This window comes from Pseudochaenichthys georgianus, chromosome 3 (assembly GCF_902827115.2).
Source record: "Pseudochaenichthys georgianus chromosome 3, fPseGeo1.2, whole genome shotgun sequence".
Lineage (NCBI taxonomy): Eukaryota > Metazoa > Chordata > Actinopteri > Perciformes > Channichthyidae > Pseudochaenichthys > Pseudochaenichthys georgianus.
The window spans coordinates 46,983,373-46,999,954 of record NC_047505.1 but is presented as its reverse complement, the minus strand read 5'-3'; the positions used below and the strand labels follow the sequence as shown (position 1 = coordinate 46,999,954).

General features: G+C 40.8%; 1 protein-coding gene across 2 annotated transcripts in view; it reads right to left on the bottom strand.

Annotated features, from left to right (window-relative positions):
* Positions 1-13,485, bottom strand: part of LOC117440666 (neuroplastin-like) — a 30,367-nt gene extending 16,882 nt beyond the window's left edge. The window contains exon 1 of one of the 2 annotated variants that reach the window (XM_034076901.2): positions 12,893-13,485. In XM_034076901.2, coding sequence (XP_033932792.1) covers positions 12,893-12,968 — 76 coding nt within the window. In that variant the 5' untranslated portion in view covers positions 12,969-13,485. The remainder of the gene's footprint in view (positions 1-12,892) is intronic. The other variant, XM_034076916.2, reaches the window with a different exon arrangement.
* Positions 13,486-16,582: the final 3,097 nt, after the last annotated feature.

Below are 16,582 nucleotides of genomic sequence, written 5' to 3'. Positions count from 1 at the left end.
TTCTCGATGAAAGCATTCCTAGAACAATGAATGGTAACATACTCAGAATGTTTTTAGAACCAACAATGTCTACTCAGACATGCCGACGCAAACTTGCAATATCATGAATTACCTGCTTGTTTTTTTCTACAAAGGAAAATGTGGTGACATCAGATTTCTTTTCAACATCCTTTTCAAATAAATGCAGCAAGTTTGTTTTTTAAAGCGCACTACAAATAAATCTGACGTTGACCATGACCCTGTTAATATCTCGCATCACAGGAACATTTTCTAAAAAAAGAATAACCTCCTCCTAACATTATCCGAATGTTGCTTTGAAAATGTTCTTCTTTGGTTATCATGTAACATTGAGGGAACGTTTTATAAAGAACATCTTTAATGTGTTACCCCGACAACGTCCAAAACACATCCTTAGAATGTTGCAGGCAAAACGTTCCACCTTTGTTAACACATCACATTAAAGGAACGTTTTATAAATAAACTTTCTGTCATCTCAGGCCTCAATAACATCCGCAAAACATCCTCTGAATGTTGCAGTTGAAACGTTATGTCTTAGTTAACCTTAAACCTTATAGGAACATTGTTTGAAAAAATAAACATCCTAAAAAGGTTCTTTGAACATCAGATTAAAACGTTTCTTTAAAACCTTATTAGAACCAATAGGTAACGTTAGCCAAAGTTATGAGAATGTTCCCCGCTAGCTGGGGAAAGGATGGAGAAGGAAATTAAATAGGTTAAGAGTACATACGAGCATAAGAGCAGATGGTTAAAGGCAAATGAAAAAGAAGCAAGCCTCGAATCACCGATAGAGGGAAATAGAAAAGGTTAGTGACGACCTTAATCCAGTCCGTTTAACGTCAGGGTTCCTCTGCCCACTAAGGTCATACAACTGTCCGACGAAGTCATAGTCAACCGGTTCTAAGTCTGTGCCAGCAAGTAGTGCTTTTTCTTCTTCTCTATTCTCTCTCAAATGTTATTTGTGCATTCTCACTAATATAACCTTGCCTTGTTAGGCTCATAATCACCCTCACTTATAAGCGGCACCATTCGTACTTGCTTGTATAAAACCTCACGCAATTGTCAGTGGTGAACAAGAACACTGCAAAGAAAATCACATGATTCATCAAAATGATTAGCTTGAAAATCTTTCCCTTGAGCTGAATTTTCATTACCACCACTGTCACAGGAATACATTTGACTTAAGAGTCATTATGATTATAATGAAAGGGTACAATAATAATGTAGAGTCATTGGCACGGATGGTGTTTCCTCAAAAACCTTGTGTTATTGGCTCTACCAAAGACACACGTTAGGAAAACATCTCATTCATTCTTGAAAATATTGCCATAGATTTTTGGAAAAACTTCAATTGCTGCCATTTACAAACCAATGAAGCAATTTTTATTTTATTTTTTAGCACATATTATATTTTGCATGTACTATAAATACAAATGTCAGTCTTCTTCACCAAACTGTTTTTAAGAGTTTAATTTGTTTATCATTCATTTGTATACGCTTCACCAGTTTCCTTCGATCCATCAATCTATTTTATAGACCTGCTTGTCCTGTGGATGGTCACATGGTGTTTGCGTCTATCCCAGCACATTTGTAGGTATAAGCAGGGGTGCACATAACTTTCTCATAACTGGTACTCCAACTTCTGGCTCCACTCAAAGTTATTTGATGAAGCCCCCTGTATCGTGAACCACAATGGGGGTGGGGAGGGGGTGCAAGTGGAGTACTTCAGGAAAGTCGAGTGTGAACGTTGTGATCAGCTGTTTTAGCGCAGTTCTCCAGTGAAGGGGGGAGTCTCCCTCCGCAGCCGGTTGGCGTAGTTTTGGCACAATTCCGTTGTACAGACCGACGTTAACAGCAGCCCTGTCTGTGCACACGGAGACCGACTCTGTCGTCCGGTGATCTAACCGCCTTCTGGAAAAGCTTCACAAGTACGTCGGTACGCAAATGCGCTTTGTGACACAAGTGACGGTACGCATTTCGGATTGTTGCCGCGCATGCGTACCTGCGTACCAGTTATGTGCACCCCTGGGTATAAGGTACTGCTGGACATGTCGCCAGTCTGTCACGGGGCTAACACATTGATATGGACAAACTGTGCACACTCATATTCACACCTTCAGGCAATTTCCAGTCAGCTTTTCACATGGCATGCATGCCACTGTCGGAGGTAAGGGGAGATCCTGAAGGAAACCCATGCTATTCTCGGACACGTGAAAATGACCCTGTTTTTCTTTTTAATACAAAAAATACTAGATTAAAATGCTCTTGTGAGCTTCATTTGTTGTTGTACACATACTTTACTTTCCTATTACATTAAATACTGATGCCAATTCTCAAGGTTTATCTTTTCGTCTCAGAGAAATGCTTTCTTAAAGGGATTCACAGAAATCATGACGAATAGATGTAGCTGTATGTATGTATGCATTAACTTCATCTCTTCATCCATATCAGCTCTTGCTGGTAACGCCAACAATTAGGTCACCCGGCTCTCATTTTAGATAAGCTGGACTTTCGGAGCAGTTTGATAAAATGCATATATTGCCAGAAATGAACTGGATAGAATCACCCGGTTGACTTGTGCTTTAAAAGTGAAACCTCATTGAGTTTAAGTGTTCACTTCATTTAAAGAGGCCCTACTCGGCTTTTTAGGGTTTCACTTTCCTGCTTGTTATAAAGGTTGCATGTAAATGCTCTGCTACGGCTAAAATCCTAAAGTTCCTTCCAGAGGGAGTTTCTCTCCCACACAACCCTAACCCTGCCTGAAACGCCTCCATTGGACTCCTTTGTTTACTTCCTTAACATAATGTCATCACTATGTAACACTTGCCCTTCTATTAGCCAGCCTACCTACTACTACTACTACTACTACTACTACAATGGCCAACTAACCAATCAGAGCAGACTGGGCTCTGGTTTCAGACACAGGGTGAAAAGAGCTGCTACAGCAGAACCTGGAAGACCTTTTTTTAAACCAACAAACAAATATGAACCTGAAAACTAGAATAATATGGCCCCTTTAAGTAACACATGGAAACTAAAGATGCTCTCAAGTCCCCTGTGAAGCACACCACTGGCATTTAAACTTTTAGGGTTGGTTTCAAAGAGAACCCCCATTTTTCCTATCCACCTTACCTGCATGTGGAATATGAAGCACATCAATTGTGAAATGCAGTAGAAATTATAAAAATAAATCGGATCTCTAAGCAGTATTACCACAACTGTGAGTATACCGTGCCTGCGCCCGATTCATGACCCGGTTTCACATCAGTAGTTAGCCCAACAATACACTGCCAGCCTTAGTGAACCTCATTTGGTGACAATTCACCAAGACCACAGACGCTGTTCTCTGCCCCCCCCCCCCCCACCCCCCATGCAGCCTGTCAGCTGAAAACCACATGTGTCTGAATGGATCTGTAAAAAAAAACATTGCCTTAACTCTGCCCTGAATATTGTAAAACAAAGAGTCTGTGGTCTCTTGAGTGTTAGGCTGTGTTGTGTCTAAATACAACAGCTTACAGATCTGTCTGCCCTGCTCAAAGTAATTTATCGTAAGCAGAGATAAGCCTTTGGAAGCCCGAGTGTAAACAACTGCATCAGCTCACCCTCATAATGAAGCCAGTTACATGCCATGTATGTACTTTTATTAAAAGTGTAACTGCCAGCTGTAGATAAAGACCATTCACTATGATGACATTACATTATTCTGCGCGCCCTGGTTGCACAAAAGCTATCAAAGTACATCTGATTATATTTCAGGATACATGAATTGTATCATTTGTTTCACTGTTGCTTTCCACCAGATTGTGACTAAGAGACATTTGAAAATTAGATGATCTGTAACAGAACATTTTGAGCTAAATTAAGCGATTAAATATTGTAATAATTGCAGTATTCCTGCTAGGAGATGTGTCTGAGGATATTTGGTGCTTACAACTTGCATTTCTATGTGCAATGCCTCGAGATATGCAGAGTAATTAGCATTTGTTCCCTTTCTGTTGAAACATCTGGGCCCATCGAGCTCACCACATAATCCCAGAGGGTGAATCCAAGCCTCTCCGCCTACACTGTTAAAGCAATATTTCAATCTGACAGAACATTACTATGGCATTTTTTACCATTACTATGGGTATGGCAGTAAATTAGCACCGGCACATGGCACCGTTCATTTTATTCAGCCCCGCATGAATACTCTTAATCACAGTATTGCATCATCTTAAAAAAAAAAAAAAGAATGAATGGCATCCAAGGTGATGGGAAACTAAATCAGAAAAAGGAGCAGATGACTTAATTTAAATTCAAGCTCGAGAAATACTCGCAGAACAAACTACGGGCAACACTTGACCAATGAGCACACCAATGTTCGTGCTGTTTAAACAGTGGGTTTATACTGGCAGTGAAAACAAAACACAAAGCAGCCGGTACTCATTCATTTCAAAGGCCTGTTGGGAGACAAGAAGTGACAAAGACAGACACAATGGATGGTGGTCGGATCTCAGAAAGTTGGTGACAGAAAAAATATGAGCAGAGTTCATCTTATGCACCATTTCATTTTGTGTTGTTATAATGATGATGAACATCTGCGTGGTTTATTTATGTGAAGTATTTACTGTATGTAGATATCAGTCAAATGTTGCAACATTCTCATTTATTCCATTGAATTGTAATCTATCAGAGCCGGGTTCACACTGGTCGTGGTAGCGCTGCGCTATGTTAGCACTAGCCTGGCTGTTCACACTAGAAGCGCCTTTCTTTGCGCCGGTCAACAAGCGATTCTGTTACTCTGCTGTTTCCTATAGCACTGAAGATGTCCTCAAATTGGATTGTCTGTCCTACCATGAACATACATTGAAATATATTCTCCTTTAGATATATACAACTGAGATATGTTGCAATTCTTCACACTTTTCTTTGGTAATGACTTTAAAAACTAAACTATAATCAAAAATACTTGCTAATTAATTTTCTGATCTAATCACCTATCACCAATAAATGATTTGACTAAATACAGGGCAACAACTTCTGGTTTCAACTTGAAACCGTTAGTTTAAAAAGACAAAAGGTCTGTTGGTATACAGTAAGGGTAGAGTGTCCTGCATGCTGAAACGGACAGTACTCATGAACAAGAGGCATGTAGACTAAAAGCAGCACTTAAGTGTTAGTAGGCCTGAGTGGATCTATAACCTAAAAGCCCGGTAGAGCCGGCAGAAATATACCGTAGATCTTGCCTATGTCCACTCGCCTCTCCACCTGAAGTCGATCTGTTGAGTGCAAAAAACTTGCTGTCTGTAGGGTTAAAGTGTTACTCTGAAATCGGAGTTGCTTGGCCCTTCATGGTACTAATTGCAACCCTTATGGCCATCAGTGTAATGCCATTTGTTTGGTTTGCTAACAATTGCTAATGCTTGCGGAGCTAACATGAGGGGGCTCTGTTTTGAATTTGAAATGTAATGTAATTTGCACACTTGCAAGACCAACATAATGCATCTCGTGAAGTTAAAAGAATATATTAGTAATTCACATTAGTTGTTTTATATGTTGGTAAAACAAAGACAAACAAACATTGTATTACTCTCTTTGTGAATTCAAAATAGGGCTTACATCTACATTTCAATGCGTGTAGATGTGTAGTTGCTATGGTGTCTTGTATGCAAAGGGGTCAAACATTAACTTGAGTAGGTGGTTTAGTATGAGTAGAGACCCAATATGAGAAGATACAGTCCATCACAGCCTGAATTGCACGATTTAGCTCACTTTACTCCCTTATGACAAGTGAACAACAGCATCAGAACATAACCGCTTTTTCTGTGACAAGCTCTTTCTTCGTCTAAGTCACAGTCATTACGGCCTACATGCTCCACTCATGTAGGTGGAGATGGGTACTCCCCTGAGGACTGACAGCCAGCCACACACACCACCATGCAGTCTGAGAGTGAGTCATCTCCCATCCTACAACCAGAGAAGGTAGGAAACCCCTTAGGGCTGCTGAGCTGGTTGTGTGTGTGTTTGAGTTGTGGGTGCAGGTGCATATGTGTTGTACCTGCACGGCACTCTGACAAACTGGTGCGCCTTTCCAGGTCATTTGTATAACAAAATATCTAATAGTTCTGACCTTTGTTTATATTTAAATGTCCCTAACACACTGGTGAAGGTTGAGTAAATCGTAGTGGTATAAGACGCGGAGGGATACTGACTTGTTGTGAAAAGTAACTTACAATTCTACCCGTGGTATACGCTCAGTATATCACGGCTAAGAACCAATCAGATTGCTTGATTTGACTTGTCCGTTTTATAATTAACAATATACAGTACTTGAAGTCACAGTAAAAATGAAACTTGTGTTTGTCCTTCTTAGTTATGTTTTTAGTTTGTTTTACTCAAGCAAATTAGGATTTCACATAGTGGTGTAGGGCTGCTCAATTAATCGTATTTTAATCGCAATTACGATTATGGTTTGCAACGATTACGAAAACAACGTAATCGAAATAAAACGATTATTATTATTTCTTTCAAATACATTTATTTTGTATTGGTTATTCAGTGGAATTATACTTAAAGTTCAGGGTAATCAACTGTTAAAAACATACTGTTCACATTTTTTCTCCAATAAATGGATGTTTTCAAAGTAAATGGATAATCGTTTTTAATAATCGTGATCAATTATTGACCCAAATAATCGAGATTATGATTTTTGCCATAATCGAGCAGCCCTATAGTGATGATGACATTTAAAGCCTGTCCATTGCAACACTGGTGTTTCACCGATTGTTGGGTTGTAGCTGGGCAGAATGTGTCATCGTCTCAAGTATTTTATTACCTACAAATATGTGACTTGTCCCGCCGTTACAAAGGCCCCAAAATGAATAAGGCGAGTCAAGGACGGTGTGCACCCTCACAGTTCTGAGGACATTTTGAATTGAGGCATATGAGAACACCAGTCTTAGGTTACTATGGGTGCCACAATATCCTGGTCTTTTTTTAGTGTAGTGTTTTATTTGTATCTAGCTGAGGGTATCGTTTTTTCTACAGCCATGAATCAAAGGGTCACCTTGATGTTCTCCTTGGCGTGTAAGAAATGTAAACGTTTGGAATTTAAATTGACATATTTCTATACCTCTGAAAACGAATTGCCATAGCTCATTTCTTGACTGTAATTTCTGTATTTATAGTATTTTCTACAGTTTTGATGGTACACACTTAAAATGTTTGCTTTATATTGTTTACTATGATTAATTACATGTGTCAATCAGGGTTTCCGTTAGCCGGTAATTACCGGTTTTTAGCTGGTAAAATTTATAAAAAACCGGTAAATTCAAAACCTGACGGTCAAAATGTCTGGTAATAATTAGGGAGGCTCCGATCGATCGGCCGCCGGTCATTATCGGCCGATATTCACTCTTAATAGTTTGATCGGTGCTCTCTATAAAGGCCGATCAGGAGAGCTGGATCTGATCGATATGGACATAAACGCGAGTGAAGTGTAACCGGAGCGAGAGAGAGATCAGATCAGCTGCTGAGTCTGACCGAGACACGCAGCTCTGCATAATCACCTGAAGCCCCGCCCACTGTTTAGCGGGCTGCAGGAGCTGCATGAGAAACTGACGTGTCAGGACTCAGGAGAGAGAGAGGGAGGGAACGAGAGGATCCGTTTCTCCCGTGTTATTATTCAAAGTTGATGTAAACTTCTGAATAATGTACGTTATCTACTACAAGTAGTTTGTTTGAATGTAATAAGTATGTTGTTTGTTGTTTGTGGAATCATTTATTGAAAAATGAATCTGAATTTTTCGATCTGTTACGATTATAAACTGAAGCAATATAAAAATGAGCCCGTGAACTGAGTTTTAAACTGAAGCATATCTGCTCATAGTCCGGTAATTACCTGCTAACGGAAACTCTGCTACACAACTATTATTATTATTGAAATATGACCGGTAAGTTTCAAATTAGTCCGGTAAAATAAATTCTGCCCGGACATTTGACCGGCGAGAAAAAATCCTAGCGGAAACCCTGGTGTCAATATTCATATATGCTAAACTAAATGTCGAACAACATATGAATGGATAGCAGGGAGTTGCTGAATTGTCAGTTGAACATCAGCAGTAACGTTCTGTAAATGTTTTTGCTTTTTTCAGCATCCACACTTCTCCGGCGTTCTACTACCCCTAACAATGGAACGCTTCTGACTCCATTTTAGCTTGTATGGAGACTTTTGAAGACGATGACACCCAAATTGCTCCCGATACGATTGTACCACCTCACCACGTGTCCCTCCCTGATTCATCACGCCTGTATTACATGACACTTTTCAGGAAGAACACAAACACCCTCAGCCTTAGATTACCACGTGACTACCGGTTGTTAATTCAACATGATGATGAATTACAGGCACTGCTGACCTTGTTGTCTTTGCTAGCAGCTGTTGTGCAGTTAAATTCATTTTATAACGCTAGAAGGACATTTTATGTACCTACAAGCAAATGTAGTGTAGCAATAGTGGCATATAATTCAGGGCAAATTGTATTCAATGTATAGAAGTTATGTAATATAACTTTAACAACTATAATAACTTACAATACACTTTGCAGGTGTGATATGTGGTGTGCAGTTAGATTTGTCAGAGAGGCTGCGGTGAGGTATAGCTCTCGTGACAGAGCGGTTATAGTCTTCCTCACTGAATTTATCACATGACTGTTATTTTACCTTTTGATGTAACTGCAATGGAGCGACGTGACAAAAAGTCTTTGCAAAGCTGCATTTTCCGACATAGCAGGCGACCATTTCCATTTTGCTGGTAATACGCGAGTGTGTCATTCAGATCACAGGAGAGAGGCAACAGTTTAATGAGATTCAAATCCCAATAACCCCTGTGCTGAGTAGAAATGCTCTAATCCCATCTTCTAATCACAACCACCGAGCACTTCCTATTCCTCTTTCCGAGGTCAAAACATGGGAATTCAAATGATTTGATGTAAAACCTAAGAAGCACGGAGACAGATGTGTCATCGAAATAACACTATAAATCAAAAATGACAAGAACCACACCCTCAGAAGTGCTCGATGCAGAAGTGACCAATGCTATTCCTCAATCTCCTACATACTGCCAAGTAATATTATTCCTTAACTTCAATGACCCTGGTGTGCTGAGTATCAGCTGGCATGAGCTAACCCTGTGTCTGCGAGGTTAGTAGTTAAAATACTCAGGCAGACGGGGAACGTGGGGCCAGGTTTAAATGAAAGACACCTCCTGAGTATTCTGTCTCTGAACTGCTCCTGTGCAGCACACTTAACCTGAGCTGTCCCGGCAGAACAGCCAGTCGTGCAGGGCTGTGTCCAAATTGGGAAACTTGCAGCTGTGAATGTGTGTAACTGTATGAATGTGAAGCAGGGTGGTGCTGAAAGAAGCAGCATGCATGCTCAGCAAAACCCTTCCCTGGACCAATGTTCCTGCAGTGTGTTTTATACTGTGGGACGCTCCTCCTAATCAGTGCAGTCCATATCAGATTTCACAGTGGGAAAGCGTGACTCAGTGTAAGGGCTGGCTTGAGTCCGACAGCATATTTTCCAGACTCACAAATGTGCCTCTGTCCGGAGCTGGTATGATACATTATAATGGAGAAGCTGCTGCATCGTACAGGACTATTGATTTAATTGTATGTAGCTTATCTGCAATGTTGATGATAATGGATACGTGACATAGAGAAGGAATTAGGGGCCACTATTCACAACAAACAAGACATTATACTTGCAGTACATATTGCAATTCATAGCTTTCTTTGCATCATGTCTGGTATTTTACAAAATATTTAGAAGACATTTTATCAAAAATCCAACAAGAACCAATCTTTTAATTAAGCTGCTGCTAGCCTTACATTTAAATGAGAGAAAACTAGAATAAATATTTAATTTTTAACATAGAGGTTACAGTATCAGCTCATTGTTGTAAAGCTTGTCTTGATGTTCTGATTCACACATCAACAAAGTTGGCAGCAGGGGCAGGCTACATCGTGTGGGGAACTTACATAAGACAGTAAAAGCACTTCCTTAGGTCAGACCCATCCACCTTCTCAGATGCTTTTATTTTCTTTGCATAAAGATCACATCATCGCTCAGATTAGACGGTTCACAGCCACCTAGCGAGTCTTTAGAAGGCTGTGCAGCTGTGCACAAGGAGGCCGTCCATTAAGAGTTAATGAATTCCCTTTCACAAAAGGTCCTTACAGCCACAGTTCTCAGTGCTGTGTCTCGGTGGTAAAAATAGAAACGAGGCAGAATGGACGGATGCTATTTACAGTCCTCCAAATATCTGTCGCAGAGACCGGCCACCTATAGTAGGCCTGCTTCTCACATGAGGAAATAATGACATGAATTCCCTCTGCTTCTCAGACACAGTGATTATGCACTTATAATTATTATACTCCCACATACTGCCTGAACTCTGTATTACCACAGGAACATCTAGGATTGCATAAGAAGCCATGCACCTATTAACCTCATACTGAAATATGGGAAAGAAATGAAATGGCTTTGCGATGCATGGGATGTGAGCAAATATCAGAATATTACCAACTCTGTTTAATCCGACATGTCGCTTATTACAAATGTGATCAAACCTGAGAGGCCTATTTACTGAAAAGGAAATCTGCAGATAAGCTAAGACTTTAGGAATTCTATATTAAACAGATAAAGCGCCCACATGTTTGGTGACAGTGTGGCACCAGTCTGTCTCTCCAACTGAACTCTGGGTGTGTGTGTGTGTGTGTGTGTGTGTGTGTGTGTGTGTGTGTGTGTGTGTGTGTGTGTGTGTGTGTGTGTGTGTGTGTGTGTGTGTGTGTGTGTGTGTGTGTGTGTGTGTGTGTGTGTGTGTGTGTGTGTGTGTGTGTGTGTGTGTGTGTGTGTGTGTGTGTGTGTGTGTGTGTGTGTTCCCTTGTCGTTAACTGGGCCTCAGTGAGTGGGCACTAACACTAGGCAGAGACCACAGGAAGTGTTTGGAATGCCCTTGCTTGAACTTTATCAAACAATGGAGGGCTTATTTGGTATTTAATTTTCCAGATTGCAAGACCAGAGAACATCTTGCTGTGCATGCACACACTTCAAGCACCAGAGAGAAATTAAAAAGAAAAGAAAGGAATTCAGGGGATAATATTCTGTTATATAACTGCTGTGGTGTTTTAGTGGGTTTCCAAGAGGTAGCTAGATTTGCATATTGTTTGTCAAGTATCAAATCAAATAAAGTTTTATTTATATAGCACATTTTTAAACAATTTTTGGTCGAGCCAAAGTGCTGTACATATAATACAAATACCCTATACAGTAAAGACACTTTACAGCAAATACAACAGCACAGTTTGTGCAGAATGTCAGTATGAGAAAACGATTTTTGCACAGAAATACGTAGTACAACAAATAGTGCAAACTCTTAAAATGTATAATGCTAAGTTTTGTTTGTATCGACAGAAATAATTCGCATTTTTGCTAAATAGATCCAAAAACGACTACAGCTTTGTGAGGTTTTACACCACCTTCTCCTAAGGAGGACTTTCTCATTAAGTCTTGCATAGTGGGTGTCCGATTATCCGACAGAAAAGTTGAGGTTGAGATTAAGCTCTAACATTTGAAGTATGCGGATAAATCCCTGCCTTGTTTTTCTCCGAAAGACGATTAGATCATGTCATTGATATTGATTTATGAACGCAGATGGCCTGACACGTGGGAAGCTTCCTACAAATGATATGAATACAGGCAGCGATTGTTCAATTTGTATATTAAAGCATCTTCACAATCACATGAGATTTGCTCAGAGATCGAAAAACCGAACCCCAGAAAGATTGAAAAGATAACACTTGTATCTCATGCATTTATCTGCTGATTTGTGTGGCCCTCTGGGTGATGTGATTCAACAGCATTTGAAGTAAGGACATGCTGTGTCAGAGGAGGGCAGCCTGAAACACCCAACAGCATGCTACTGACATTTACTTAAACCAAATCATATCAGGTTTAGTATGAATAATGCACAGTGAACTTTAGAAATCAAAGTCACAACTGAAAATCCTATGTTAACAAATCCCATATTCCCAGTCTTTGAAAATTGAGAATAGAGAAAACAACTAGTTCTGCATTATAATCACTAAAAGTAAATAGGGGATGTATCTGTGCATGCATCTAGTTGTGCAATAATTACACTCTGAACCAGTAAGGCAAGGGAGAAAGATCCATGTGAGGTCGTGCGACAGAACATGTATTATTATAGTGGACTAGTTTTGTCAGTCAAGTGTCAAAAAACATGCTTATAGTCCCAAAAACTGTGATCACAATGGGCCTGGTATTTACAGCAGACCTATTTCCACACACTGGGCGAGTTTTAATCCTGTGTTGGGTGTAGATAATATATGACTGGATCAGCATCCGTAGCAGGTTAGTCTTGCTTGACACACTCTACCCAACCCCCTTTAACTAAACACACCGCACACTGACATGCAGCCTAAGGCTTCCCAGAGGCCACTACTAATTGTAAATATTCAGAAATATTTCTATGCAGGTGCAAAAATCACTTTTCCCCCAGCTATAGTCTATTTTAAGTCACGTTTGACAGCATATTCCTCCCACAGACACAGTTGACAGGTAATAACCTTGCACAAAAATCACACACACGTTAGTTTCCTCCTGGTGTATTCGTTAAGAGTTCCGTTTTGTGTTCATATATTCTATCACATTTGCTGGCGTCTTACTCTGGCCTTGTTTTGTCGAGATGCGTGAAACTACAGTAGTAGCTTTAACGCAGTCTTTACATTTCGCTCGGGCGTCCTCGCACAAGTCAAGTCACTTTCCCTCAACGCGATGTTTACAATAACACAAGGCTCACATCTGCTTTCCTTACCGTTTTGAGCCGAGATGAGAGGCAGCATCAAGTTCCCCAAAAGGACCAGCGCCAGCATCACTGCGTTAGGATGCATTGCTGGGGTTCGAAGAGAGGACCAGGGTCTCGGTCGGACGAATGTGGGAGGAGAGATCGTGTATTAATCACAAGATCTAGAGAGATGGGCCCTGCATAGCACCGGGTTCTTTTAAAAAAAATTGTCAGCGGTGGATAATTTTACAAAATGTGTAAAACGCCTCCCTGCTTCAAAGACTTTCTGAGGACAGCGATGGGTGAAAGGTCCGGGACGAGGCCAGCGGCTCAGGGATGCCGATGTGCGGCCATAGGCGGTGAAGAAGCCTCGTCGGATTGCGGAGGAGAGAGGTCTCTGGATGTCAGGGAGATTGTCCACAGTGTAGTTCTGTAGATTCAAAGATGCGCAGACCGATGCGCATCTGCGCACTCGCGGTCACGGTTCGGTGGTTAAAAATAAAAGTATAGCTCACAAATTATTCCCCACGAGAAGTGATGTATCCGAAACATAAGTGTGTGTTCCAATACAAAAAAAGAGAGGAACAGATGCTGGCAGGACTCAGCAACGACGAGCTGCGCGTGCCCTATGCGCGCATGACCGTGGATAAATACACACATGCACACACACACATAGCACGCATTCAATTGATGGTGGTTGCGAACTCATATTATCTGCCTTCATTTCCTGGTCAACTTTAATTGTTATTTAACGAGATGGTTTAAAAATGTCCCGTTTACAGCAGTTGTTTCTGCTCATCCAGTATTTAGGCTACTGAACTGGTCGACAGTAATAGCTATGATTCCCTTACTATTTCCAACATCTCTTGCAATATTAATGTACCCATAAACTGTCAGCTCGTTTAGCACCAGTCAAGTCGGATTTGTCAAACCATGCAGCACAAATGCCTGTAGGTTACATTTCTTTAGTCAATATTGGAGTAGTTTTTATCAAAAACTGGCTCTGGTTATGCAAACAAACTGAAGGCAATCAGTTTTCAGCAGTCCCATCATTCCAAGCCTAAATACTTTCTCTTGTCAGGTTTTAATGTGAGGAGATTATGGTGATGCTCTTGAGCTCACTGAGGTCATTTATAAATTATGTCATCACATCGGTGGCCTGGGTGTTCTCAAGCTGCATGTACCACATCCCCCTTGAAAGTTCAACATGGCCTCCTGTAATCCTCTCTGTCTTTAATCTGTGCTGCAGCGTGGGTGACCTCATGTGGCCATGTGGGGTGACATCAACAGTCAGCATGTATTCACTTTGTAATGCCAATAGGCTACTAAAACGAAAACACCTGAGGACTTTAATATATTATAACCAGTCTTTTTAATTAGTTGATTTTTTTTAAATACTCTATTTATTTAATTGCAACACTTCCTTCTTGTGTTAGGTTTGAGTAAAAAAGTGTGCCTGTAACTTGATTATTCAATGTAAAGTCTTGCCCTGTGATAAATACCTACATGTCCATGCAGGTTTTTTGGCCAGACTGTTTGCAGAGGGACAGTCTGTGCTCAACTGCAGAACAAACTTCCCTCCACTTTACAGCCCTCCCTCCAGTTTGTCCATGAGAGACCACATTTCAAATGTAACCCCACCTGAAACCTCGCACAGACCAATCAGCTAGAGAAATGTCAGAGCCGTCGGCACACCCTCCTTTCTTCGAAACCAATCAGAGTGGAAGTGTGGCATTTGGCCTGAGGGGAAACTTACCCCTGGATGAGTTAATTACGCATCACTTAGCTGTTGCCAATGTGTTCACAACGGGTTTTTTTGCAGCGGTTGTCTTCATTTCTCGGTCAAACTAGTATGGAAAGTAGACAACAATGGCTTACCAGGCTGAAAAATGAACTTAGCAACAGTCCTCTGGTATCAAACGTGGCTTTTGGCTTCATCCTCATGGGACTAGAGAAGCTGGTGGAGCTGGAGTTTGAGTGTCCTTGCAACCCTACGTGGAACGGAGTTTTTTCATCAGCCTTCTTCATCATTCCTGCTGTCATGGCCTTCACGTTGATGCTGATCATTCAAGGATGCAGATGTGATACGTGGTGCAGGAAAAATGTTTCCCTCTCCAGCTTCGTTCCTGCTGTCGTGTGGCTGATTTTGTTGTTCCTCGATGGCCAATACTTTGTTTGTGCTATGACAGACTGGGAGGGAAGGTTTGTAATAGTTGACAAAGCAGCTCCTCAGAAGTGGTGTGAGCCAATTAACGAAGGAGATGTTACCCCACAAGAACTAATGCTCCGATCACAGCAGCTGTTTGTTTTTTCTCAGGTCAGTTGAATATCTTCTAGTTTACAGAAGAGTGTGTGGATGAGTGGAAACACCTCCCCCGAGTATACACTGTAGAGAATATGCCATTAGCCTTTGAAAGTAATCATAGTATACACCTTGTTAATCAAACGTATGCATTTGCTGTGCATGTTAACTAAACAAACTCTTTTGTACCCCAGGTTATAGGCATAATCCTCCTCATTTTCATCTGTGCGGGTCTCGTAGTGTATGTCGTCAGAGAAAGCTGCCACCAGGAGGAGGAGATGCAGGATGCAGATGTAGCCGAGCTCACGGTGCTCAGGATGAGCTCTCTACGGACCAGGACATCCTGAGAGGACTTACACCGCCCAACACACCCACCCTGCTGGCATGGACACTTTGTAAATACCCTGAACAGACTTTACTTTTCACAACTGTTGTCAATAAGTGATGTTTGAAAGTATTTTCCCTCTATACAACCTGGACACATTTATTATCAACGGACATATTACCACTGTTCCTCTCATACTGCAGTATTCGTTTTAATCTATATCTAAACGCATATTTTTGATATTGTGGGAAATGTGCTTATTTTCTTTTTGAGTTAGATGAGACGACAGATGTTTGTCCATTTATAATACATCTCCAGTCTTTAGCCAGTTTAGTAACTTATAGGGGGGCCCTACACAGCCCTAAGGTAACACATTGCTTGCCAGACGAAACAACAATGTCCTGTGTTATCGGGGGTTATGTTACCCATGCTACGGACCATTACTCGTGTTGTAGGAGTTGAAAGCCAAACAGTGGAGAATCCGGGAAATAACTGTAAGATATAGTCGAGGACATAGCCTCCCATATAATTGTGAATGATGTCTTTCACCCTTCTTTCTGCTGGCTGCTGACTCCAGCCTTATATTTACCGGACAAACAGAGAAGTATTGATCTTCTTCGCTAACTCCCAGCAAAAAGTAAATACGCATGTTTCACAAAATGTCAAACTATTCCGTGAAAGTGGTATTTCACTTTGGTGCATTTTGTGTGGTTACTGGACTTGAATTCAAAGCCAGCAGATAAGAGAAATGCTTCTCTCTTACGTAGCACTTTATACATTGACAAAAGCCTCTCTTTTTTATTTTACGTTTCTTGTGCCTTTTAAATTATCTAAATGGACCCAAATGGAATTTAATATGGATTAGTTGTATATGTGTTGGCCAAAGATTAAAATGTTCATTCAAGGTGACATTTCACTTCACTATGTGGTCAGACCCGTCATGTGATATCCTACCAAACAGATCATTCAGATTGAATTGATCTTCCTGTCTGACAGCTAAAGATTTAAAAACATGTACTTGATGATCTGTATCATATCTGCAACCAGCCAGTGTATGCATGTCGAACAAAATTGTGTACCACTATTTGCAGTA